Source organism: Chamaea fasciata, unplaced genomic scaffold (genome assembly GCF_029207755.1).
Source record: "Chamaea fasciata isolate MVZ Bird 193981 ecotype frontalis unplaced genomic scaffold, bChaFas1.0.hap1 SCAF_1, whole genome shotgun sequence".
Lineage (NCBI taxonomy): Eukaryota > Metazoa > Chordata > Aves > Passeriformes > Sylviidae > Chamaea > Chamaea fasciata.
In genome coordinates this window covers 152,163,778-152,187,524 of record NW_027094086.1, presented here as the reverse complement: position 1 = coordinate 152,187,524, position 23,747 = coordinate 152,163,778, and the positions used below count along the sequence as shown (strand labels likewise).

The 23,747-nt window shown below is 64.3% G+C and overlaps 2 protein-coding genes across 2 annotated transcripts in view; both read right to left on the bottom strand.

The window, feature by feature from the left end:
* Nucleotides 1–1,100: 1,100 nt before the first annotated feature.
* LOC136300082 (D-serine dehydratase-like) lies at nt 1,101–8,116 on the bottom strand. Its single transcript, XM_066202219.1, has 8 exons — nt 8,069–8,116; nt 6,355–6,504; nt 5,242–5,522; nt 3,541–3,727; nt 2,479–2,600; nt 2,199–2,388; nt 2,011–2,116; nt 1,101–1,280 (listed from the first exon to the last, which is right to left on the bottom strand). The coding sequence occupies exons 1-8, from the start codon at nt 8,086–8,088 to the stop codon at nt 1,191–1,193; spliced, it is 1,146 nt and encodes a 381-aa protein (XP_066058316.1). The 5' UTR covers nt 8,089–8,116; the 3' UTR covers nt 1,101–1,190.
* A 1,179-nt stretch (nt 8,117–9,295) lies between these two features.
* The window catches only part of NBEAL2 (neurobeachin like 2), a 49,040-nt gene continuing 34,588 nt past the window's right edge, over nt 9,296–23,747 (bottom strand). The window contains 28 exon segments of the mRNA XM_066202210.1: nt 9,296–9,781; nt 10,934–11,069; nt 12,376–12,524; nt 12,599–12,760; nt 12,856–12,972; nt 13,054–13,148; nt 13,469–13,641; nt 13,734–13,843; nt 13,960–14,049; nt 14,141–14,257; nt 14,342–14,439; nt 14,513–14,630; nt 14,716–14,825; nt 14,909–15,039; nt 15,132–15,272; nt 15,371–15,495; nt 15,585–15,680; nt 16,501–16,650; nt 16,653–16,834; nt 16,938–17,095; nt 17,183–17,303; nt 17,456–17,580; nt 17,662–17,819; nt 19,388–19,537; nt 20,269–20,574; nt 20,657–20,794; nt 22,111–22,270; nt 22,885–23,063. Of these exon segments, the coding sequence (XP_066058307.1) occupies nt 9,677–9,781; nt 10,934–11,069; nt 12,376–12,524; nt 12,599–12,760; nt 12,856–12,972; nt 13,054–13,148; nt 13,469–13,641; nt 13,734–13,843; nt 13,960–14,049; nt 14,141–14,257; nt 14,342–14,439; nt 14,513–14,630; nt 14,716–14,825; nt 14,909–15,039; nt 15,132–15,272; nt 15,371–15,495; nt 15,585–15,680; nt 16,501–16,650; nt 16,653–16,834; nt 16,938–17,095; nt 17,183–17,303; nt 17,456–17,580; nt 17,662–17,819; nt 19,388–19,537; nt 20,269–20,574; nt 20,657–20,794; nt 22,111–22,270; nt 22,885–23,063 (3,900 nt within the window). The 3' untranslated portion in view covers nt 9,296–9,676.

The window sequence follows — 23,747 nt, the reverse complement described above, 5'->3', positions numbered from 1 at the left end:
CACGCTGATTGAGGGGCGTGACCAGATGTGAAGCCCCGCCCCTACAGCCCGGGGGCCGCGGGTTCGAGTCCCGCCCGGGGCTCCCCCATCGGCACGGCTCCGACTCGGACCGGCCCGGCCCCAGCTGGGATCGAGGGCACCCAAGGGACCGCGCCACCCACCCCCCTCCACCTCCCCACGGCCCTTCCCCGGGGGAATAAGTGCCTGGAGGCGGGAGAAGCAGCTTTATTGAGCCCCGGTGTGGGTGCAGCACTTGGGGTGGGGGGCGCGGGGTCTCGGCGGGGGCGCAGCGTGGGTGGAGGGAGGTGGAGTGGGTGCGGGGAGTGGGAATGGGTGCGGGGAGTGGGAGTGGGTGCGGGGAGTGGGAATGGGTGCGGGGAGTGGGAGTGGGTGCGGGGAGTGGGAATGGGTGCGGGGATTGGAAGTGGGTGCGGGGAGTGGGAGTGGGTGCGGGGATTGGGAATGGCTGCAGGGAGTGGGAATGGGTGCGGGGAGTGGGAATGGGTGCGGGGATTGGGAATGGGTGCGGGGATTGGAAGTGGGTGCGGGGAGTGGGAATGGGTGCGGGGATTGGGAATGGCTGCAGGGAGTGGGAATGGGTGCGGGGAGTGGGAATGGGTGCGGGGATTGGGAATGGGTGCGGGGATTGGAAGTGGGTGCGGGGAGTGGGAATGGGTGCGGGGATTGGGAATGGCTGCAGGGAGTGGGAATGGGTGCGGGGAGTGGGAATGGGTGCGGGGATTGGGAGTGGGTGCGGGGAGTGGGAATGGGTGCGGGGATTGGAAGTGGGTGCAGGGAGTGGGAGTGGGTGTGGGAGTGGGAATGGGTGCGGGGATTGGGAGTGGGTGCGGGGAGTGGGAATGGCTGCAGGGATTGGGAGTGGGTGCGGGGAGTGGGAATGGGTGCGGGGAGTGGGAGTGGGTGCGGGGAGTGGGAGTGGGTGCGGGGAGTGGGAATGGGTGCGGGGATTGGGAGTGGGTGCGGGGAGTGGGAATGGGTGCGGGGATTGGAAGTGGGTGCGGGGAGTGGGAGTGGGTGTGGGAGTGGGAATGGGTGCAGGGACTGGCCGTGGGTGCAGGGTTTTGATGTGGGTGCCTTGGAGTGGGTGCAGGGTCTTGGTCCAGGCTCTGGGTGCAGGTTCCAGGAGGTGCGGGGTCCCAGGAATCTCCGCTCTCTCCGCTCTCTCCTCTCTACCAGCCGCGCACGGGCCGCCAGAGCTCCACCACCTTGCCGGCATCGTGCACGAAGTACACGGGGTGCATGGCGGCCGTGGCACAGGCCTGGCACAGAGGGGACAGTGGGCTGGGACAGGGCTGGGACACTGAGATGGGACAGGGCTGGGACAGAGGGGACACCGAGCCGAGACATAAGGGACACTGAGCTGTGGCACAGGGGACACTGAGCGGGGACAGGGCTGGGACAGAGGGGACACAGCTGTGACACAGGGCTGGGACAGAGGGGACACAGAGCTGGGACACAGAGCTGTGACAGAGGGGACACAGCTGTGGCACAGGGGAGACTGAGCTGTGACACTGAGCTGGGACAGAGGGGACACTGAGCTGGGACACAGGGCTGGGACAGAGGGGACACTGAGCTGGGACACAGGGCTGGGACAGAGGGGACACAGCTGTGACACAGGGCTGGGACAGAGGGGACACTGAGCTGGGACACTGAGCTGTGGCACTGGGCTAGGACAGAGGGGACACTGAGCTGTGACACTGGGGACACTGGGCTGGGACAGAGGGGACACTGGGCTGTGATAGGGCTGGGACAGAGGGGACACAGAGCTGGGACACAGGGCTCACTGAGCTGTGACACTGGGCTGTGACACAGGGGACACAGGGCTGTGACAGAGGGGACACTGGGCTGTGATAGGGCTGGGACAGAGGGGACACAGTTGTGGCACAGTGGACACTGAGCTGTGGCACAGGGGACACTGAGCTGTGACACTGGGCTGTGACACAGGGGACACAGGGCTGTGGCACGGGGGACACACAGGGCGCCACTCACATGGAACGGGATGAGCGCCAAGGTGCTCCCCAGCGGGAACTGCTCGAAGTCCAGCTCCCCATCCACGGCCTCCACCTGCCCGTGCTCCTGGGTCAGCCCCACCAGCCTGCGCGGAGGGGACACGGCTGTCACCTCCCGCCCCCCCCCCCCTCCTCCCGCCCGTCCCTCCCCGCTGCCGGCGGTGTCACCTGAGGCGGGGGTGGCCCTCGATGGCGGCGCAGCCCGCGGCTCCCCGCTGGTGGCCGTGCAGGCTCAGGGCGGCCCAGCCGCAGTCCAGCAGCAGCTGCCCGCGGTGGCGATAGTGACCGACCACCCTGGTGAGGACACGGATCGCCACCTCCTCGGGCCGGCACGAGCCCAGCTGCGTCTGCTGCAGGTCTGGGGCCGGGTGACAAAGGCTCAGTGCCACCCTCGGGGAGGTCACACCCTGCCCTGGAGGTGGGGGGGGGGGAATTCTGTCCCGCTCACCGTAGAAGAGGTAATTGCCCGGGTGCACCTCGGTGAGCTGCGACATCTCCGGCACCGGGTGGCTGCACGACGGCGTGGAGCCGATGGTGGCCTGGGGACACGGGATCCCGGCCCGCCGCAGCCTGGGGACACGCGCGGGGGACACCCAAGGCGTGACCGGAGCTGGGCGACGTCACCCCGGGAACAAGACCTCTCCTCTGGGTGCCCCAGATGTGCCCAGGAGCCATCCAGATGTGGCAGAGCCTCCCCCCAGTGCGCCAGCGAGAGCTCGAGGTGGGCTGGGGACGCGTCCAGATGTGCCCAGGCGCCGGCCAGATGTGCCCGGGAGCCCCCCTCAAGGACTCAGGGCTGGCGTGTGTCCCTCCAGATCCCCCCCTCACAGATGTGCCCGAGCATCCTCCAGATGTGCCAGAGATCCGCCCGTACAGACTGGACACCCCCCAGATGTTTTAAAGCACCCCCAGATGTGCGGGAGACCCCTCCAGGCGGTTCTGGGAGCCCCCCCGCCCCCCAGATGTGCAGGAGCCCTCCCCCGAGGTGTCGGGGGGGTGCCACCAGCTGTGCCAGAGGTCATCCAGATGTGCCCGGGATCCCCTCAGCTGTGCCCGACCCCCCCTCCAGATGTGCCTGGGGACCCCTCCCAGGTATTCCTGCCCCCCCCAGATGTGCCCGGGAGCCCCCCCCCCCCCCCCCCAGGTGTTTTTGGGCAGGGGCTGGGATCTGCGGTTTCCCCACCACGAGCCGGTGCCGCCGCCGGCCGGTGACCCCCGGGGGGGACGTGTCCCCTGTCCCCAGGTGGGGCTGGAGGTCGCCGCCCCTCCTTTCCCCCCCTTCTCCCAGCGGGAACCATCCGGCCGCAATCCCGCGCAGGACGCGGACCTCCCGCCGGGATGAAAAAGGTGACAAGGCGGCGGGGGAGGGGACAATGCCGCCGGGGGTCACCAGCGGCCACATCAAAGACCCAGCGGCGCCACCGCCACCCCCCCCTCGGGGTGGGGACTTCGAGGGCCCCTTTATGGCCGCCTTGACCCTTGCCGTCCCCAACCCCCCCGGGCCACTCACGCGGTGACAAATTCCAGCACGGCGGCCGTGGTGTCCCTGGCGATGGCCTGGACGGCGGCGATGTCGCCGCAGCCGTAGGTGTTCCCGCAGTGCGCGTAGACCCCCACCAGTGTCACCAGCTCCGGGGAGCCCTGCGCGATGTCGCGGGCCAGCGCCAGCGCCTCGGGGTCCGTGGGGCGGATCCCGGCTGCGGAGGGCGACACGAGGGGTTTGGGGACACTTGGGGACACTTGGGGACACTGGGGTGTGGGTCCCCCCCCCCCTCCCCCTCCTCCTCCCTCAGGATGCGCCCCGGCGGTGGGAATGTGGGAATGGGGTTGAAAAATCCCACTGTGGGGGTTTGGGGGTCACTTCTGGTGTGTTTTCCTGGCGTGGCTGGGAAAAGTGACTTCGGAGGGGCTGGGATGTTCCAGCACGGCTGGGATGGAGCGTCTGGGGGCTCGGAGGGACACGGGACATCCTTCCCTGAGGAACATCCTCGATTAATGACTTTGGTGGGCTTTAGATGCTCCATCATGGCTGGGATGGAGGATCTGGGGACATGGGGATCCCTCCCTATGGAGCATCCTTAAATAATGACTTTTTGGGTCTTTAGATGTTCTGTCACGGTCGGGATGGAGGGTCTGGGGGCTCGGAGGGACACAGGACATCGTTCCCTGATTAATGACTTTGGTGGGCTTTAGATGTTCCATCGTGGCTGAGATGGTGGCTCTGGGGACTTGGAGGGACAGAGGACATCGCTCCCTGTGGAACATCCTTGATTAATGACTTTTAGGGGTCTTTAGATGCTCCGTCATGGCTGGGATGGAGGGTCTGGGGGCTTGGGGATCCCTCCCTCTGGAACATCCTTAAATAACGACTTTTTGGGGGGCTTTAGATGTTCTGTCATGGTTGGGATGGTGGCTCTGGGGACTTGGAGGGACAGAGGACATCGCTCCCTGTGGAACATCCTCAATTAATGACTTTTATGGGTCTTTAGATGTTCCATCATGGCTGGGATGGAGGATTTGGGAGCTTGGAGGGACACGGGATATCGTTCCCTGATTAATGACTTTGGTGGGCTTTAGATGTTCCATCGTGGCTGAGATGGTGGCTCTGGGGGCTTGGAGGGACAGAGGACATTGTTCCCTGTGGAACATCCTCGATTAATGACTTTTAGGGGTCTTTAGATGCTCCGTCATGGCTGGGATGGAGGATCTGGGGACTTGGGGATCCCTCCCTATGGAGCATCCTTAGATAACGACTTTTTGGGGGGCTTTAGATGCTCCATCATGGTCAGGTTGGAGGATCTGGGGGCTCGGAGGGACATGGGACATCGTTCCCTGATTAATGACTTTGGGGGGCTTTAGATGCTCCGTCATGGCTGGGATGGAGGATCTGGGGGCTTGGGGATCCCTCCCTATGGAACATCCTTAAATAACGACTTTCTGGGGGGCTTTAGATGCTCCATCATGGTCAGGTTGGAGGATCTGGGAGCTCGGAGGGACACAGGACATCATTCCCTGAGGAATATCCCTGATCAATGACTTCCCAGAAGATTCCAACGCCCCATCCTGGTTGAGACGCTGGACCCGGGCGGCGCTCCCAACATCCCAGCCCCACGGCCCATCCTGGATGAAACCCCCGGATGACACCGCACCCGACGTCCCCTCCCTGCACCCCCCCCCCGGGCGTGACATTTTTTTGGAGGGTGTCACCTACCCCGGGCATTCCCGCAGTCCAGCTTGAGCCAGACGAGCCAGCGCTTCCCGGCGGGCAGGGGATTGTGGAGCAGCATCTCCAAGCCCTGCGGGCTGTCCAGGAGCACCTGGAATTCCCGCAGGCGCCGCGCCAGCTCCGAGCACTCGGCCAGGCGCCAGCGCGGCACCGGGAAGGCGTAGAGGATGTCGTCGAAGCCGCCGGCCGCGAAGAAACGCGCCTCGGCCAGCGTGGACACCACGATGCCCCGGCGGGTCCCGCCCGTGGCCAGCGCCGCCCCTTCCCTGCGCGTCCCGGAGGAGGAGGAGGAGGAGGAAGATGAGCGGGGAATGACCGGGAGCTGCTGGGGGGGGGATGGTGAAGGGGAGTTGGGGGATACTGGGAGGATGATGAGGGGATACTGGGAGGATGATGAGGGGATACTGGAGATACTGGGAGGATGAGGGGAAAACTGGGAGGATGATGAGGGGATACTGGAGATACTGGGAAGATGGGATACTGGGAGGATGGTGGGGGGATACTGGGAGGATGGTGGAGATACTGGGAGGATGAGGAGGGGATACTGGGAGGAAGGTGGGGAGATGATGATGGGGAGGATGAGGAGGATACTGGATGAGTGTGACACTGGGAGGATGCTGGGGATACTGGGGGATACCGGGGAGGGAGCTGCTGGGACGGTGGGGGCGATGTTGGAGAAGGATTTTGGGGTGAGGGTGGGGGGGAAAACTGGCTGAGGGGCACGGAGGGGACACAGAGGGGACACAGAGGGGTGTGGGGAGCAGGTTGGAGGGATGGGGGGATGCTGGGGAGACACTGGGTGGGTACTGGAGGGTACTGGGTTGACACTGGGTGGATACTGGGGGGTTCTGGGGGTTCCGGGGGGACACCGGGCGGGTTCTGGGGTTTCTGGGGTTTCTGGGGTGACACCGGGCGGGTTCTGGGGGTTCCGGGGGGACACTGGGCGGGTTCTGGGGTTTCTGGGGTTTCTGGGGTGACACCGGGCGGGTTCTGGGGGTTCCGGGGGGACACTGGGCGGGTTCTGGGGTTTCTGGGGTTTCTGGGGTGACACTGGGCGGGTTCTGGGGGTTCTGGGGGTTCCGGGCTGGGCACACTCACAGGGTTTTGTGTGTCTTGACGTGCGGCCGCAGGCGCAGCCCCAGCGCCCGGCAGCGCTCCCGCATCCTCTCGGCGTTCCCGCGCAGCGTGCGCAGCTCCAGGGTCAGCGCCGGCGTGGGCAACTGCTCCAGGGGGGCTCCCAGCCACGAGCTGCGGGCGTGCGGAGGGGGAGAGCCCGCTGGGAGCCGCCCTGCGCCCCAAAACCCCCTGTGCCCTAAAAAACCCCCTGTGCCCACCTTACACCGCCCTAAACCCGCCCTGCGTCCCTAAAAACCCCTGTGCCCTAAAAAACCCCCTGTGCCCACCTTACACCGCCCTAAACCCGCCCTGCGCCCTAAAAACCCCCTGTGCCCTAAAAAACCCCCTGTGCCCACCTTACACCGCCCTAAACCCGCCCTGCGCCCCAAAAACCCCTGTGCCCTAAAAAACCCCCTGTGCCCACCTTACACCGCCCCAAACCCGCCCTGCGTCCCTAAAAACCCCTGTGCCCACCTTAGACCGCCCTAAACCCGCCCTGCGTCCCTAAAAACCCGTGTGCCCACCTTACACCGCCCTAAACCCGCCCTGCGTCCCTAAAAACCCCTGTGCCCACCTTACACCGCCCCAAACCCGCCCTGCTCCCTAAAAACCCCTGTGCCCACCTTACACCGCCCTAAACCCGCCCTGCACCCTAAAAACCCCCTGTGCCCACCTTACACCGCCCTAAACCCGCCCTGCTCCCTAAAAACCCCTGTGCCCACCTTACACCGCCCTAAACCCGCCCTGCTCCCTAAAAACCCCTGTGCCCACCTTACACCGCCCTAAACCCACCCTGCGCCCCAAAAACCCCCTGTGCCCTAAAAAACCCCCTGTGCCCACCTTACACCGCCCCAAACCCACCCTGCGCCCCAAAAACCCCCCGTGCCCTAAAAAACCCCCCTGTGCCCACCTTACACCGCCCTAAACCCACCCTGCGCCCCAAAAACCCCCCGTGCCCTAAAAAACCCCCTGTGCCCACCTTACACCGCCCTAAACCCGCCCTGCGTCCCTAAAAACCCCTGTGCCCACCTTAGACCGCCCTAAACCCGCCCCACAGCCCCGGAGGGGCGGGCTGGGGGTCCCGTCCCCAGGTGGGGCTGGGGGCTCCCCCAGGGACGGGGATTGTGGGGGGATTTGGGGTGGGTGTCCCCTCCTCCTCGGCCACAAGCCCAGGGGTTTCCTGGAGCCAGGTGGGTGCCGGGATTGGGGCGTGGGAGAGCGGGGAACTGAGGAGGGGGACACCTGGGACACCTGGGACACCTGGGACATTTGGGACATCTGGGACATCTGGGACATTGGGGACATCTCGGACAAAGGGACAAGGACACCTGGGTCACCCTGGACAGGGATATTGGAAGCAGGGACACCTGGGACTGGAATCTTTGGAATAGGAACACCTGGGACACCTGGGATGGGACATCTGGGACATCTGGAACCGGGTCCACCTTGGATGAGAAACCCGGGATGGGACACGCGGGATGGGACACCCGGGATGGGGACGCGGGGCAGAGGGACACCCGGGATGGGACACCCGGGACAGGGACACGGGCAAAAGGGACACTTCTGGGGGAGGGGAGAACACGATGGCCGGAACTGGGTCACCCGGGAGAGCCGAACGCCGGGGGACGGGGACACCCTCCGAGAGCGTCACCTCGCGTCCCCGCCACCGCCGGTGTCCCCTGCCTGCCCTGCCCACCTGTCCGTGTGTCCGTCCATGGCTGTGTCCGGCCGCTCGGGGCCCCGCCGTGCCCCGTGCCGCACGTGACGCGGTGGCACCGCAGCGGGGACAAGGGTCACCGCCGGCCGAGGGGCCTCGCGGGGGTGGCGGGGACAGCGGAGGACGCGCTGCCAGCTCCGGGGACAGCCCGATCCCCACGGGGACACCGCGGGGGGGGGGGACACGCCGCGGCCGGGACGTGCGGAGGGGGCTGCGGGGACCCCCGGAACTCGGGACACGTGTGAGGGGCCGCGGGGACACACGGGGACACGGGGGACACAGCTGAGACCCCCGGAACTCGTGACACGTGTGAGGGGACACGGGGACACACGGGGGGACACAGCTGAGACCCCCGGAACTCGTGACACGTGTGAGGGGCCCCGGGGACACGCGGGGACACAGCTGAGACCCCCGGAACTCGTGACACGTGTGAGGGGACACGGGGACACGGGGGGACACGGGGGACACAGCTGAGACCCCCAGAACTCGTGACACGTGTGAGGGGCTGCGGGGACACACGGGGACACGGGGGGACACAGCTGAGACCCCCGGAACTCGTGACACGTGTGAGGGGCTGCGGGGACACACGGGGACACGGGGGGACACAGCTGAGACCCCCGGAACTCGTGACACGTGTGAGGGGCTGCGGGGACACACGGGGACACGGGGGGACACAGCTGAGACCCCCGGAACTCGTGACACGTGTGAGGGGACACGGGGGGACACACGGGGACACGGGGGACACAGCTGAGACCCCCGGAACTCGTGACACGTGTGAGGGGCCCCGGGGACACACGGGGACACGGGGGGACACAGCTGAGACCCCCGGAACTCGTGACACGTGTGAGGGGCCCCGGGGACACACGGGGACACGGGGGGACACAGCTGAGACCCCCGGAACTCGTGACACGTGTGAGGGGCCCCGGGGACACACGGGGACACGGGGGACACAGGGGAGACCCCCGGAACTCGTGACTTGTGGATCAAGTGCTGCTGAGACCCGTCCCAACTCATGACACGAGTGTGTGTAATTGTTGAGACCTCACAAACTCGTGACACGGATGTCCCCGTGTCCCCCAGCCCGTGCTGAGCCCCCCCGTGCGGGACACCGCAGTGAGGGGACACCGAGGGGACACACACACACACACACACACACATACGAGGGGTTGTCCCCCCCCTCCTTGGGGCAGCCACGGGCCTCACACCTTGATTTCCCACAGATATATTATTATTATTATTAATAATAATTATTATCATTATTAATAACAACTCCTTTTTTTTTCTGTAAAACCTCTAAAAACGGATGAAAAATAAAAAATAAAAAAACAAACAACCCCAAGGCGGGGCCGTAGGGGGGGGACACCCCCTCACAGGCTGCCGGCTCCTGGCCAGCGAGGGGAGGGGACAGCTGTGTCACCCCCCCTTTCCCAGCGAGGGGTCCCCCACCTCCTGCTGTCCCCAAACCCCGCTGTGACAACGTCTCCCGAAATTCCGGGGGGGTGGGGCTGGATAAGGCCACGGGTGTGGGGCGGGGCCCTCGGGGTCCCCTGGGGGACCTCCCCGGGGGTCCCGGGGGTCGGTGGGGGGCTAGGTCCGGCCCTCGCTGGGGTTGTACTCCGTCTCCCCCGCCGACACCTGAGAGATGCGCCGCGTGGAGCGCCACAGCCGCCGGTGGAACTGGCCCGGCCGCACCTGGGGACGGGGCGGGGAGAGCCTGTGGTATCCCTAAATCCTTTATCCCTCCTCTTCCTCGGCCCTTTCCCCGGCTCCATCCCATTCCAGGGCCCCCATCCCCTCCCCCATCCTATCCCCAAATCCTCATCCCATTCTCCATCCCCATCCTATCTCGAGGTTCTCATCCCCTTCTCCATCCCCATCTCATTCCAGGGTTCCCATCCCATTCTCCATCCCCATCCCATTCCAAGATCTTCATCCCTTTCCCCATCCTATCCCAAAATCCTCATTCCCTTCTCCATCTCCTTCTGGTTCCTCATCCCATTCTCCATCCCCATCCCATTCCAAGATCTTCATCCCTTCCCCCATCCTATCCCAAATCCTCTTCCCCTTCTCCATCCCCATCTCCTTCTGGTTCCTCATCCCCTTCTCCATCCCCATCTCATTCCAGGATCTTCATCCCCTTCTCCATCCCCATCCCACTCCAAGATTCTCATCCCATTCTTCCTCCTCATTCCTTCCCAGACACTCATCTGCTTCTCCATCCCATCTTCTCCTTCCCCATTTCCACCCTCATCTTCTTCCAGATCCTCGTCCTCTTCTCCACCCCCATCCTCTCCACCGTTCCCATCCCCTTCCAGATCCTCGTCCTCTTCTCCACCCCCATCCTCTCCACCGTTCCCATCCCCTTCCAGATCCTCGTCCTCTTTTCCACCCCCATCCTCTCCACCGTTCCCATCCCCTTCCAGATCCTCGTCCTCTTCTCCACCCCCATCCTCTCCACCGTTCCCATCCCCTTCCAGATCCTCGTCCTCTTCTCTACCCCCATCCTCTCCACCGTTCCCATCCCCTTCCAGATCCTCGTCCTCTTCTCCACCCCCATCCTCTCCACCATTCCCATCCCCTTCCAGATCCTCATCCTCCTCTCCGCCCCAATCCCCTTCCCAAATCCCTTTATCCAACCCCCACCTTCATCCCCTTCCTTGTCACCATCTCCTTCCAGGTCCTCATCCTCTTCTCCACCCCTCCATCCCTATCCCACGCCCCTTCCCCACCCCTCAGCTCTGGAGAGGACACACGGGATGTCCCCACCCTGGGGACACCCCGGGGACACCGAGGCAGGTCCCCTCCCGCCCTGCCCTGCCCGGGGTCCCCGGGGGTCCCGCTCACCTCGGCGGGCTGCCCGGCGCCCACCACGATGAGCTTCCCGTCCTCCAGCCCCACCAGGATGTGGCTCCTCTCCTTGGTGACGGACACGCTGCGCACGGGCACCCGCATGGGCACGGGGGGCACGGCCGCCCTCAGGCTGGGGACACGACACGGGGCGTGGGACACCCATGGGACACCATGGCACGGGAGACGCCATGGCGTGGGACACCACGGGGCGTGGGACACCATGGCTTTGGGACATCGTGGGACACCATGCCATTGGACATGGTGGCATGGGACACCGTGGTGTGGGACAGCGTGGGACACCATGGCGTGGGACATCGTGGGGACACCATGGCATTGGACACCGTGGCATGGGAGACAACAGGGTGTGGGATACCGTGGTGTGGGATACCGTGGTGTGGGACATGATGGCATTGGGACACCAGGGCATGGGACACGATGGTGTGGGACACCATGGCATGGGACACTGTGGCATTGGCACACCATGGCATAGGACACCATGGCATTGGGACACCATGGCATAGGACACCATGGGACACTGTGGCATGGGACACCATGGCATTGGACACTATGACATTGGGACACCATGGGACACCATGGTGTAGGAGACACCATGGCATAGGACACCATAGCATGGGACACCGTGGCATTGGGACACTGTGGCATGGGATATCATGGGACACCACGGCATGGGACACCGTGGCATTGGACACCATGGCATTGGGACATCATGACATTGGGATACCATGGGACACCACGGCATGGGACACCATGGCATTGGACACTATGACATTGGGACACCATGGGACACCATGGTGTAGGAGACACCATGGCATAGGACACCATAGCATGGGACACCGTGGCATTGGGACACTGTGGCATGGGATATCATGGGACACCACGGCATGGGACACCGTGGCATTGGACACCATGGCATTGGGACATCATGACATTGGGACACCATGGCACTGGGACACCATGGCATTGGACACCATGGCATTGGGACATCATGACATTGGGACACCATGGGACACCACGGCATGGGACACTGTGGCATTGGGACACCATGGCATTGGGACATCATGACATTGGGACACCATGGCACTGGGACACCGTGGCATTGGACACCACTGTATGGGGGACACCATGATATTGGACACCACGGCATGGGACACTGTGGCATTGGGACACCACGGAACACCATGGCCTTGGACACCACGGCATGGGAGACACTGTGGCATTGGGACACCGTGGCATGGGGGACACCATGACATTGGGACACCCATGGGCCACCGTGGCATTGGGACACCGTGGCATGGGGGACACCATGACATTGGGACACCCATGGGCCACCATGGCATTGGACACCACGGCGTGGGACACCCATGGGACACCCTGAGGGCGCGGTGGGGACGGGACAGGGCCCAGCCCCCCCTCACCTCTGGAGCTCACGGATCTCCAGCCCGCACTCGGATGTCCCCAGCACCACGAAGTCCTCGGTCAGGCACATGGCTGTCACCTCCCGGTCCAGCGGGACGGAGGACAGGAGCTTCCCGTTCACCGAGTACAGGTGCAGCGCGAACCTCTCCTGGAGGGAGCACAGGGGGACTGTGGCGGTGGTGCTGGTGGCCGGGAGGGGACAACGGGGACACCTGGACGTACCTTGGAGCAGGAGGGCTGTCCCACGGCGGTTTGGGCCACCACCTGTCCCTCGGGCCCCACGGCCAGGTGGCACAGCAGGGCGGGGGGACAGCTGTCGCCGGGCGGCCGCAGGGAGCGGATGAAGAGGCCCCGGCGCACGGTGTGGGTGATGATGGTGCCGTCCTGGCGGGGAGGGGGAGGGAAAAGGGGACACGGGGTGACCGCGGTGGTGGCACTGCCCGTCCCCCACGGCCACCCCAGGGTGTCGCTCAGCTCACCTTGGAGCCGGACACGGCCATGTCCAGCTCGGTGCTGATGGCCACGCACGTCACCTCGGCGTCGTGGCCGTACAGCACCTGGACGGGTTTGGGAGCCAAGCCGCTGGAAAAGCCACCCTGGCGTCGGGGACACGGGGACATCAGTGACATGCTGGCGGCACCTCACCACGAGCTCCCCCTGGCTCCTCCAGCCCTCACCTGCTGTAGGACCTGCCACACCATGCAGGTGGTGTCCCGCGAGCCAGAAATGAGGTAGATGCCGCAGAGGTCGAGGGACAGGCAGGTGACAACATCTGCGACAGCCAGAGGGACACCGTGAGGCGCCGGTCCCCTCCCCACCACGCTCGGCACCCTGACCCCGTGGGACGGAGTTTCTGGACGTGGAATTGCCGCCAATCCCATTCCAAGCTGCATTTCGGGGTGCGGACGCTGCTGCTGCTCCTCGCCCCGCTCCACCTCTGAGGTTGGGACCTGGATTGTCCCCATGACACGGAGGCACTGGGAGACGTCCCCTCATAGTGTCACCTGCCTCCCGCCACGGCCCTACAACCCCACCAGGCCATCACCACATCACCATCATCATCATCATCATCCCCGTGGGAGGGGGACGTACCTATGTGCCGGGTGATGTGCCCCACGACCTTGCCCTTGGCCAGGGAGGTGACACGGAGGCTGTTGTCCCAGTGTCCCCCGCTGAAGAGCAGCCTCCCGTCGGGGGACACGGCCAGCGTGCGCGAGCTCAGGTCGGCGCCGGGGGCGAAGGGGCCCTGCAGGAACCGCTGGGTCCTGCCGGGAGGGACGTGGGGCGGCGCTGGTGGCTTGGGTGGCACCTCCAGGGACCGTCCCTGAGGGGACACCCCGTGCCCCGGGTGACTCACTTGGCGCTGGCGACCGTGGGGTCTTTGGTGAAGCTGAAGTAGTTGGAGATGTTCTTGTCGTAGGGCAGCCAGCTGTGGGTCCCCAACAGGCCGTTGGCGCTCACGGTGACCTGGGCAGAGGGGGACGGGCAGGTGACACCGCTCTCACCGCCGGGCTCCTCCCAGGCTTGATCCCGGGACACCCGCTCCCCCCCGGCTCCCCGTGCCTCAGTTTCCCCGCGCTCACCAGGACATCGGGGGATCCCTGAGTGATGAAGGAACGGGCCTGGTTCTTGGGGACCACGGCCTGCACCAGGGCCACCCCGTCGCTGATGCCCTGCGGGGACACGGCAGCCGCTGGGCACCCTCCTGGCCACCCCAACCCCTCCCGGAGACCCCCGGGGTGGGGAGGGGAGGGTTGTCCTCACCTCCACGAAGAAGGACTTGAGCTGGCCCAGGTTCTCGAAGACGTTGGGGGAGCGCGTGTCCAGCTGGGCCAGCCTGCGGGCAGCGCTCTCCGCCGACAGCCGGGCGGGGTGGGGCTCCTGGGGCGGGGACAGAGCCCCCATCAGAACGTGGGGACGCCCCAAAAACGGGCCGGTTTTGGCGGGGTTGGCTCTGTGTGCTACCTTGAGCAGCTGGCACGGCGTCTGCCCGAAGTTGCTGATGATGCCCTCCAGAGCCTTGCGCTGCGTCTCGTCCGTGATGGCGTCCAGGTCCACGGCCCCTGCGGGCGGGGACGGTCACGCTCGCGGCCCTGGTGGGTGTCCCCCCCCATCCCTGTGCCCCCCACGCCTCACCCTCGTAGGTGCAGTAGTAGAAGACGTTGAGGGCCTCCACGGCGGCCGGCCCGCGCTGCTTGTACCCAAAAATGAGGTCGATCCACTCGTGGAGGTGGGCAGAGACGTGCTCCGACTCCTGAGCGAGGAGGACGGGCCGTCAGGGCGGGCTGGGAAGGGCCCCAGGAGCCCCCACCCAGGCACGAGGGGGCTCCCCCTCTCACCAGGGCCCTGCGGTGCTGCTGGATGAAATCCTCGCGGGAGCGCGCCCACCGCGGCAGCACCACGTCCCCGACCTTCTCGTTGGAGAGCTGCAGGCAGCCCAGGTCAAAGCCTGCGGGCGGGACGAGGGCGATGAAGGGCACAGGCCACCACCCCTCCCTGCGCTCCCCCGGCGGTGACCTCGCCGTCCCTCACCGTTCTGGTTCTCCAGGAACTCGGGGAAGTAGAAGAACTCCGGGATGAGCTCCTTGACGTCCACCGGGTTCTCCATGCGGGCTTGCCACGCCGCCGGCACCGAGTGGAACTGCCGGTCCGAGCAGTCGAACCTGAGGGGAGGCACGGCCCACCTGGCTGGAGCCTGGCTGTGCCCGCGGCGTCCCCCTCTGCAGGAGGACCCCACCCGGCCAGGTGCGCCCACCTGCCGCTCTGCAGCTGGATGTGCAGCGTGGTGAAGGGCTCGGTGCGGATCAGGTAGTGCATGACCCCGGCGGCGTTGGAGTAGTGGGTGCCGTAGTGGAACTTGTCCACCGTGCCCGTGGGGTCCTCGAAGCTCTCGAACCTGCAGGCCAGGTGGGATTGGGGGGAGGGTCCAGCAGGAGCCGGCCGGGCGCTCCCAGTGTCCCCCCTTCCCCGCCCCTCGGTTGGCGGGACGCTCACTTCTCCTTGACGTCGCGGGCGTGCCGCTCGTTGGCCACCCCGATGGGCTTGGACAGGTCCCGGAAGACGGCCGGGTTGGTGAGGTCCAGCGTCTCCGAGACGTAATCCCGCAGGATCCAGGGGAACTGGGTGGGGGACGGGAGGTGGGTGAGGCGGTTGGAGGGGACAGCGGGGTCACCGTGGGGACAGCACGGCCGGGGACACCGGGGCTCACCACGGGGTACTGGGACAGGTCGTTGTAGGTGCGGCCCGCGATGGTGTTCAGCTGCATCAGGTACTCGAAGTTGGAGATCTCCCGCAGGACCCATTTCTGGAGGGCAAGGAGAGGGAGGAGACGGGATTTGGGGCAGGGGGACACAGGGCAGACACCCCCCAGCACAGGGCAGGGCCCGTCACTTGGCCACCTCTGCTTCCAAAGTTGTCCCCGTCCTTTGGCCATCATTGGTCCCATGGTTGTCCCCAGAACTGTGGCCGTGTCCACCCCACGGTCATCCCTGGTTCTACACTCACCTCTGGTCCAGTGGCCACCCCCACCCCATAGATCCCTGCTCCACAGCCATCCCTGCTCTCAGACCACCCCATGTCCCACGGTTGTCCTTCGTCCCATGATTGTCCTCGCCCCATTGCCACCCCTGGTCCCACGGCCACTCCCAACAGCCGTCGTCCATCCTGTGTCCATGTCCACATCCACCCCTGGTCCCATGGCCACTCCCAACAGCCGTCGTCCATCCTGTGTCCATGTCCACATCCACCCCTGGTCCCACGGCCACTCCCAACAGCCGTCGTCCATCCTGTGTCCATGCCCACATCCACCCCTGGTCCCACGGCCACTCCCAACAGCCGCTGTCCATCCTGTGTCTGTGTCCATATCCATGTCCATCCCTGGTCCCACGGCCACTCCCAACAGCCGCTGTCCATCCTGTGTCCATGTCCACGTCCACCCCTGGTCCCACGGCCACTCCCAACAGCCGTCGTCCATCCTGTGTCCATATCCATGTCCACCCCTGGTCCCACGGCCACTCCCAACAGCCGTCGTCCATCCTGTGTCCGTGTCCACGTCCATCCCCACCCCACGCTGTCACCCTCCCCTTTCCCATCAGGGAAGGGGACACGTGGGATTGCTCCGCTACCTGTGTGAGCCCGGAGGCTTTGAGCAGCTCCTGGGGGGATCGGCTCCCAAAATAAGTCTGGTTGGGTGGCCTCAGGCCCAGGATGGAGGAATACACCTTGTTCCTCACCTGGAGGCGACAGACAGACGGAACGTGGGGCTCGGGCAGAGCCGCGGGCCTGGCAGCGATCTGGGAGGGGGTGAGGGGGTGCCTTGTCCCACCTTCTTCCTGAAGTTGAGGAAGTAGTTGGCCTGGTCGATGAAGAAGAGCTCGAGGGCGGAGCGGCGCAGGTTGTAGCGGCGCAGGTGGACCTCGCGCAGGTGCGACAAGGGGCGCTTGAAGTCGTAGCCGATCCCTGCCGCGGGCGGGGGGGGGGGATGACACAGAGAGTCCCCCAAGTGTCACCATCCCGCCACTCCCGAGGCTGGGACGGGGCTGGGCAGGGGTTCCTCCGTTACCTCCCTCCGTCTCCTCCTTCTCGCCGCTGCCGTCGTAGAAGTAGACGTGCTGGGTCGTCACCTCCAGGCGCCCCGGCACCACGGCCACCGTGGTGATCAGCTCGCAGTCCTCCGACACCACCAGCTTCTCCCGCTGGCTCTGCTCCTTGGGCTCGGCCCTGGTGGAGGGGGGACACGGCGGGGTGAGGACACTCTGGTGACAACGGCCCAGCCCGGCCGAGCCCGCTGGCGGCGGGGTCACTCACTGGTTGTCCAGCACGGGCAGGTCCTCCTCGGCCAGCTGGTCGTCCTCCAGCTCGCTGACCTTGGCCTCCTTGGCCATGGCGAGCGGGAGGGACTCGGTGGGGTTCTGCAGGTGGTCAGCTCCTGAAAGGAGGAGGGAGGGTCACCCACCACCACCCTGCCCTGAGCTGTGGGGGGCAGCTCCTCTGCGGGGCCCCCAAACTCACCTCCCAGCGGTGACACCCTTCCCCGGGGCACAGGGGTGACCCACAGGTGTCCCAGTGCCACCAGCTCACCCAGATTGTCCCTCAGGGCGCTGGCCTCCAGGTGCTGGTCGAAGTTGAGGTTGGGCACCAGCTTCAGCCTCATGCGGGAGTAGGTCTCGGCGCTCGACAGCTTCCAGCGCACCTCCGGGGGGTTCCTGGGGGACACCCCGGGGGTCAGGCCACCTGGGGACCCCCACCTGTGCCACCCACCCCCGGGGACGGGCTGGGGGACCCACCTGTCGGCCCAGGCGGAGCGGGGGGAGGTGAGCAGGCGGCACAGGGACCTCCACTGCTTGAGCACGGTGCCGTGGTGGTTGTTGGCCTGCTTGAGCACGTTGGCGTGCCGGGCGTTCTCCGCCTTGCTGCGCTTGGCCACCGGCTCCAGCACCAGCTCCTGCCCCGGGGGACACCACGGTGAAGGGACAGCGGGGCTGGCCGGGCCTGGGGACGTCCTCGGGGTAAAGAGAGCGTCCCCAGCATGATGTGGTTGGGATGAGGAGCCCATCGCCAGGACAATGTCCCCAGGAGGAGGAGCACATCCCCAGGACAATGTCCCCAGGAGGAGGAGCACGTCCCCAGGACAATGTCCCCAGGCAGGACAATGTCCCCAGGATGAGGAGCACATCCCCAGGTCAATGTCCCCAGGAGGAGGAGAACGTCCCCAGGACAGTGTCCCCAGGAGGAGGAGCACATCCCCAGGACAATGTCCCCAGGAGGAGGAGCACGTCCCCAGGACAATGTCCCCAGGAGGAGGAGAACGTCCCCAGGACAATGTCCCCAGGACGAGGAGCATGTCCCCAGGACAGTGTCCCCAGGCAGGACAATGTCCCCAGGTGGAGGAGAACGTCCCCAGGACAGTGTCCCCAGGAGGAGGAGCCCATCCCCAGGACAATGTCCCCAGGACGAGGAGCCCATCGCCAGGACAATGTCCCCAGGAAGAGGAGCACGTCTCCAGGACAATGTCCCCAGGAGGAGGAGAACGTCCCCAGGAGGAGGAGAATGTCCCCAGGACAATGTCCCCAGGAGGAGCATGTCCCCAGGACAATGTCCCCAGGAGGAGGAGCACTTCCTGAAGGCAATGTCACCCCCAGGATGGCATCCCTGGGGTGAAGACCACGACCCCAGGATTAATACCCCAGGGAGAGGAGCACATTCCGAGAATGACATCCCCAGAGTGAGGAGAATATTCCCTGCATGACTTCTTTGGGGTGAGGAGCATGTCCCCAGGCTGAGGAGAACACCGAGTGACATCCCTGGGGTGAAGAACACGTCCCCAGGATAAGGAGCACACCCCTGGATGACATCCTGGGGGTGAGGAGCACATCCCCAGGCTGAGGAGCACCCAGGGGAGAGGACAGCATCTCCAGGACAAGGAGCACACCCCTGGATGACATCCTGGGGGTGAGGAGCACATCCCCAGGCTGAGGAGCACCCAGGGGTGAGGACAGCGTCCCCAGGACAAGGAGCACATCCCCTGGATGACATCCTGGGGGTGAGGAGCCTGTCCCCAGGCTGAGGAGCACCCGGGGTGAGGACAGTGTCCCCAGGACAAGGAGCACATCCCCTGGATGACATCCTTGGGGTGAGGAGCACATCCCCAGGCTGAGGAGCACCCAGGGGTGAGGACAGTGTCCCCAGGACAAGGAGCACATCCCCTGGATGACATCCTGGGGGTGAGGAGCACATCCCCAGGCTGAGGAGCACCCAGGGGAGAGGACAGCATCTCCAGGACAAGGAGCACATCCCCTGGATGACATCCTGGGGGTGAGGAGCACATCCCCAGGCTGAGGAGCACCCAGGGGTGAGGACAGTGTCCCCAGGACAAGGAGCACACCCCTGGATGACATCCTGGGGGTGAGGAGCCTGTCCCCAGGCTGAGGAGCACCCAGGGGTGAGGACAGCGTCCCCAGGACAAGGAGCAGCCCCCGGGGTGACGCCCCGGGGACCAGGGGCAGGCGACACCTGGAACAACTTGCGGCTGGCCGCCTTCTCCTGCTCGCGGCGCTGGGCGCTGCTCATCATGGCATCGTAGCAGGCGTTCCAGAAGTTGGACATCAGGTCGTGGCTCCTGGCGAACGTGTCCATCTCAAACTGGGCCATGGTGGGCTGCACCTGCGCGGAGAGGGGGCCCCAGGGTGACGGGATGGGTGGTCGCCCGTCGCCCCGATTTCGCTGATGTTTTTATGTTTCTGCGCCGGCGTTCGCAGGCTTGGAACGTGAACACTGATGTTTGGTATGTGATACGTTCCTTTCCGGGGGGAAGGACAAATTGCCGGACTTGGGGTTTGACCAGTGGGGTCAGAGAGGTGTTAACCTCGTTCCCCAATCGCTGCTCAAAGTCCAAACCCTACTGAAACCCCAAACCCCACGTAAACTGCCTTCTTTCCTTCTCATCTCACAGCCTCACGGGTGAGTGTCCTGATGGTTTTTTTGTGTCCGTCTAGTGACAACCACCCGTCCCCCAGCTGATCCCCAACCCCATGGCACCCACGTGCTTCTCGATGAAGCCCCTCCACTCCAAACCCAAAATAAACTCCTAAACCCGAATAACTCTTTCCTTCCTTCCTTCCTTCCTTCCTTCCTTCCTTCCTTCCTTCCTTCCTTCCTTCCTTCCTTCCTTCCTTCCTTCCTTCCTTCCTTCCTTCCTTCCTCCCTTCCTCCCTTCCTCCCTTCCTCCCTTCCTTCTTTTCCTCCCTCCCTCCCTTCCCGGTGAGTGTGGTTTTTGAACCCCTAACCCCAAATAAACCGCCTTCTTCCTTTCCCATCCCACAACCTGACCAGTGAGTGTCCTGCGGTTTTCTCGTGTCCATCACCCATCTGTTCCCCAACCCCGTGGCACCCACGTGCTTCTCGATGAAGCCCCTCCACTCGGGGGTGGCGCAGAAGATCTGGAAGTCCTCGTAGAAGCTGGGGCTGCCGTTGGTGGGGGGCAGCGAGGGCAGGAGCCGCTGCAGCCGCAGGCTCCCGTAGCACCGATCCATCAGCGTGCGCACGACGGGCACCAGCCAGGAGAAGACCTCCGACCTGGCCTCCAGGGACCTCCTCAGGGGCGTCTCCAGCTTGCCCAGCAGGTAACAGGCCAGCTCCCTCCCCGGGGCCGGCGTGGTCTGCAGCAGGCCGTGCAGCTTCACGTAGGCCGGCGAGTGCAGCTGCGGGGGCACGGCGCGGGGACAGGTCAGGCGGGGTCGTTGCGGTGTCGCCACGGTGCCCGTGGAGGGAGGGGTGGCCCACCTGGGGGTCCTGCAGCAGGACGTAGCCCAGGAGCACCCGCAGCCCCGTCTGCGCCATCTCCTTCAGGTCCGCGGCGCCGTCGGCCAGGTGGTGCCACGCGCCCAGCTTGTCCAGCAGGCTGCTGAGCCCCTCGTAGATCTGGGAGAGGGAGGGGGGACGACGTGAGCAGGAACCCCGCCCCGGGTGAGCCACCAGCTCCAGCCCCATCGCCCGGATCTCCTGGGACTGAGCCCAGAGCTCCTGGGATTGAACCCAGAGCTCCTGGGATTGACCCTGGGATTGACCCCAGCCCTCCTGGGATTGACCCAGATCTCCTGGGATTGACCCTGGGATTGACCCAGAGCTCCCGGGATTGACCCAGAGCTCCTGGGATTGACCCTGGGATTGACCCCAGCCCTCCTGAGATTGAGCCCAGAGCTCCTGGGATTGAGCCCAGAGCTCCTGGGATTGACCCAGAGCTCCTGGGATTGACCCCAACCCTCCTGGGATTGACCCCAGAGCTCCTGGGATTGAACCCAGAGCTCCTGGGATTGACCCTGGGATTGAGCCCAGAGCTCCTGGGATTGACCCTGGGATTGACCCAGATCTCCTGGGATTGACCCAGATCTCCTGAGATTGACCCCAGATATCCTGGGATTGAGCCCAGCCCTCCTGGGATTGACCCCAGATATCCTGGGATTGAGCCCAGCCCTCCTGGGATTGACCCTTGGATTGACCCCAGATCCCCTGGGATTGACCCAGATCTCCTGGGATTGACCCTTGGATTGACCCCAGATCTCCTGGGATTGACCCAGATCTCCTGGGATTGACCCTTGGATTGACCCCAGATCTCCTGGGATTCGGGTTTGGGTTTAGGATCAGTTGGGTAGAGCCCAACTCGTGACAAACTAGTCCGGGTGTGGCATGAGGTCGGGGCTCAGGAATTCTGGTCAGGGGGTGAGGATTGGGGCTGGATAAAGGGCTGAGCTTTAGGACAAAGGGTGAGGATTAGGATGCAGGGAGTACACTGAGGTCACGGCTGGGAGTTAAGGTTGGGGTTTAGGGTTAAGGGTTGAGGGTTGGGCTTTATGACAAAGGTGTGGGGTTAAGGTTCAGGACGGTGATTTAGGACGTACAGTTAAACTGAGTCTAGGAGTTAACCTTCGGGTTTAAGCTCGGGGTTCAGAGGACGAAGGGCTGCACTTATGGTAAGGCTTTGAGGTCAAAGTTTAGGATTAAGGTTTAAGGATTAAGACTGGGGCTCGATTTCCGATTACAAACAGGTTATTTCCTAAAATTAGGATCAGGCTTTGATCTAAACCCAGGACTGAGCCTGCAGGTATCTCCCAGGGTCAGCACCAAGCTTCGATTTCAATTTCGGAACCAACCCGAGGTGACGTCCACGCCCCGCGGCCGGGGCTGGCTTTAGGGCCGGGGAGGGATCAGCAGAGCCGGGCTTTGGGATCAGGACGCACCTTCTCGCTCCAGAGGGCCCGGTTGCTGTGGCCCTCGGAGAAGAGGAAATCCTGGAGCAGCCTCAGCAGCCTCAGGGCGTTGTGGGTGAGCCCGGGCGGGGCGGCGGGGCCCGGCTCCCGCAGGTCGCTCAGCGCCGACTCCAGCATCAGCTCCAGCAGGCTGCGGGACGGCCGGGACGTCCTGGGGTGTCCTGGCCTGGGATCCACCCCGGGGATCCGCCCGCACCTGGGGATCCAGCCCTGGGGATCCGCCCACCCCTGGGGATCCGCCCACCCCTGGGGATCCGCCCACCCCTGGGGATCCGTCTACCCCTGGGGATCCACCCACCCCTGGGGATCCACCCTGGGGATCCACCCACCCCTGGGTGCCCTGCCCCTGGGGATCCACCCACCCCTGGGGATCCGCCCTGGGGATCCAGCCCTGGAGATCCACCCACCCCTGGGGATCCGCCCACTCCTGGGGATCCGTCTACCCCTGGGGATCCACCCACCCCTGGGGATCCGCCCCTGGGGATTCAGCCCTGGGGATCCACCCCTGGGTGCCCTGCCCCTGGGGATCTGCCCACCCCCGGGGATCTGGCCCTGGGGATCCGCCCCTGGGGATCCACCCACTCCCGGGGATCCACCCACCCCAGGGGATCTGCCCACCCCAGGGATCTACCCCTGGGTGCCCTTCCCAAGGGATCCACCCCCCTTCCCTGGGGAATCCACCCCTAGGTGTCCCTTCCCGAGGGATCCCCCCGCCCCCCGGGACACCGGGCAGGTCTCTCTCACGTGCGCTTGATCTCGTCGGGCGGCCGCACGAGGTGCCGGGCCGCGCCCAGCTGCGTCAGCGCCGAGAACACCTGGCCGCGCTCCCGCCAGGCCGCCTCGTCCCAGCCCTCCACGCCCCGCCACGTCACCCAGAACACGATGTTGGTCAGCAGGTTGCACAGCTCCTCCTCGGGGGTTTGCTGCCCGGCGGGGCGGGAGGGGAGAGGAAAAATGAGAACTTTCGGTCCCTGGAGGGACGGGGTTGTTCCCCTTTTTAATGACGTCCTACGGGGTCTCGTCGTTGGCCTGACGGTTTGATGTTTTCGCGCTCGGTGAGCGGTGTTAAGGGGGAAAAAAAAAGATGTCGGAGGAGGTTTTTTTTCCCTCAGTAAAGAATTGGGTTTGGTTATGTTTTCACGCTTGGTGAACGATTTTTAGAATAAGAAGAGTCGGAAGTGGGTTTTTTCTTAGTAAAGAACTGGGTTCGGTTACGTTTTCACGCTTGGTGAGAGATTTTAAGGAAAAAAAGATGTTGGAAAATCTTTTTCCTCAGTAAAGAACTGGGTTTGGTTACGTTTTCACGCTTGGTGAGAGATTTTTAGAATAAGAAGAGCTGGAAGTGTTTTTTTCCTTAGGAAAGAACTGGGTTTGGTTACGTTTTCACGCTTGGTGAATGATTTTTAGAATAAAAAGAGCTGGAAGTGTTTTTTTCCTCAGGAAAGAAGTGGGGTTTGGTTACGTTTTCACGCTTGGTGAGAGATTTTAAGGAAAAAAAGATGTTGGACAATCTTTTTCCTCAGTAAAGAACTGGGTTCTGTTATGTTTTCACGCTTGGTGAGGGATTTTTAGAATAAGAAGAGCTGGAAGTGTTTTTTTCCTCAGGA

Bases quoted from the DNA above. Each gene is read 5' to 3' on its own strand.
- LOC136300082 (XM_066202219.1), bottom strand. From the start codon at position 8,088: ATGGACGGACACACGGACAG. The intron at 2,601-3,540 runs GTGAGTGGCCCG...GCGTGTCCCCAG, and splicing joins GTGCTGGAATTTGTCACCGC to GCTGCGGCGGGCCGGGATCC. The intron at 1,281-2,010 runs GTGAGTGGCGCC...CCTCTGTGCCAG, and splicing joins TGGCGCTCATCCCGTTCCAT to GCCTGTGCCACGGCCGCCAT.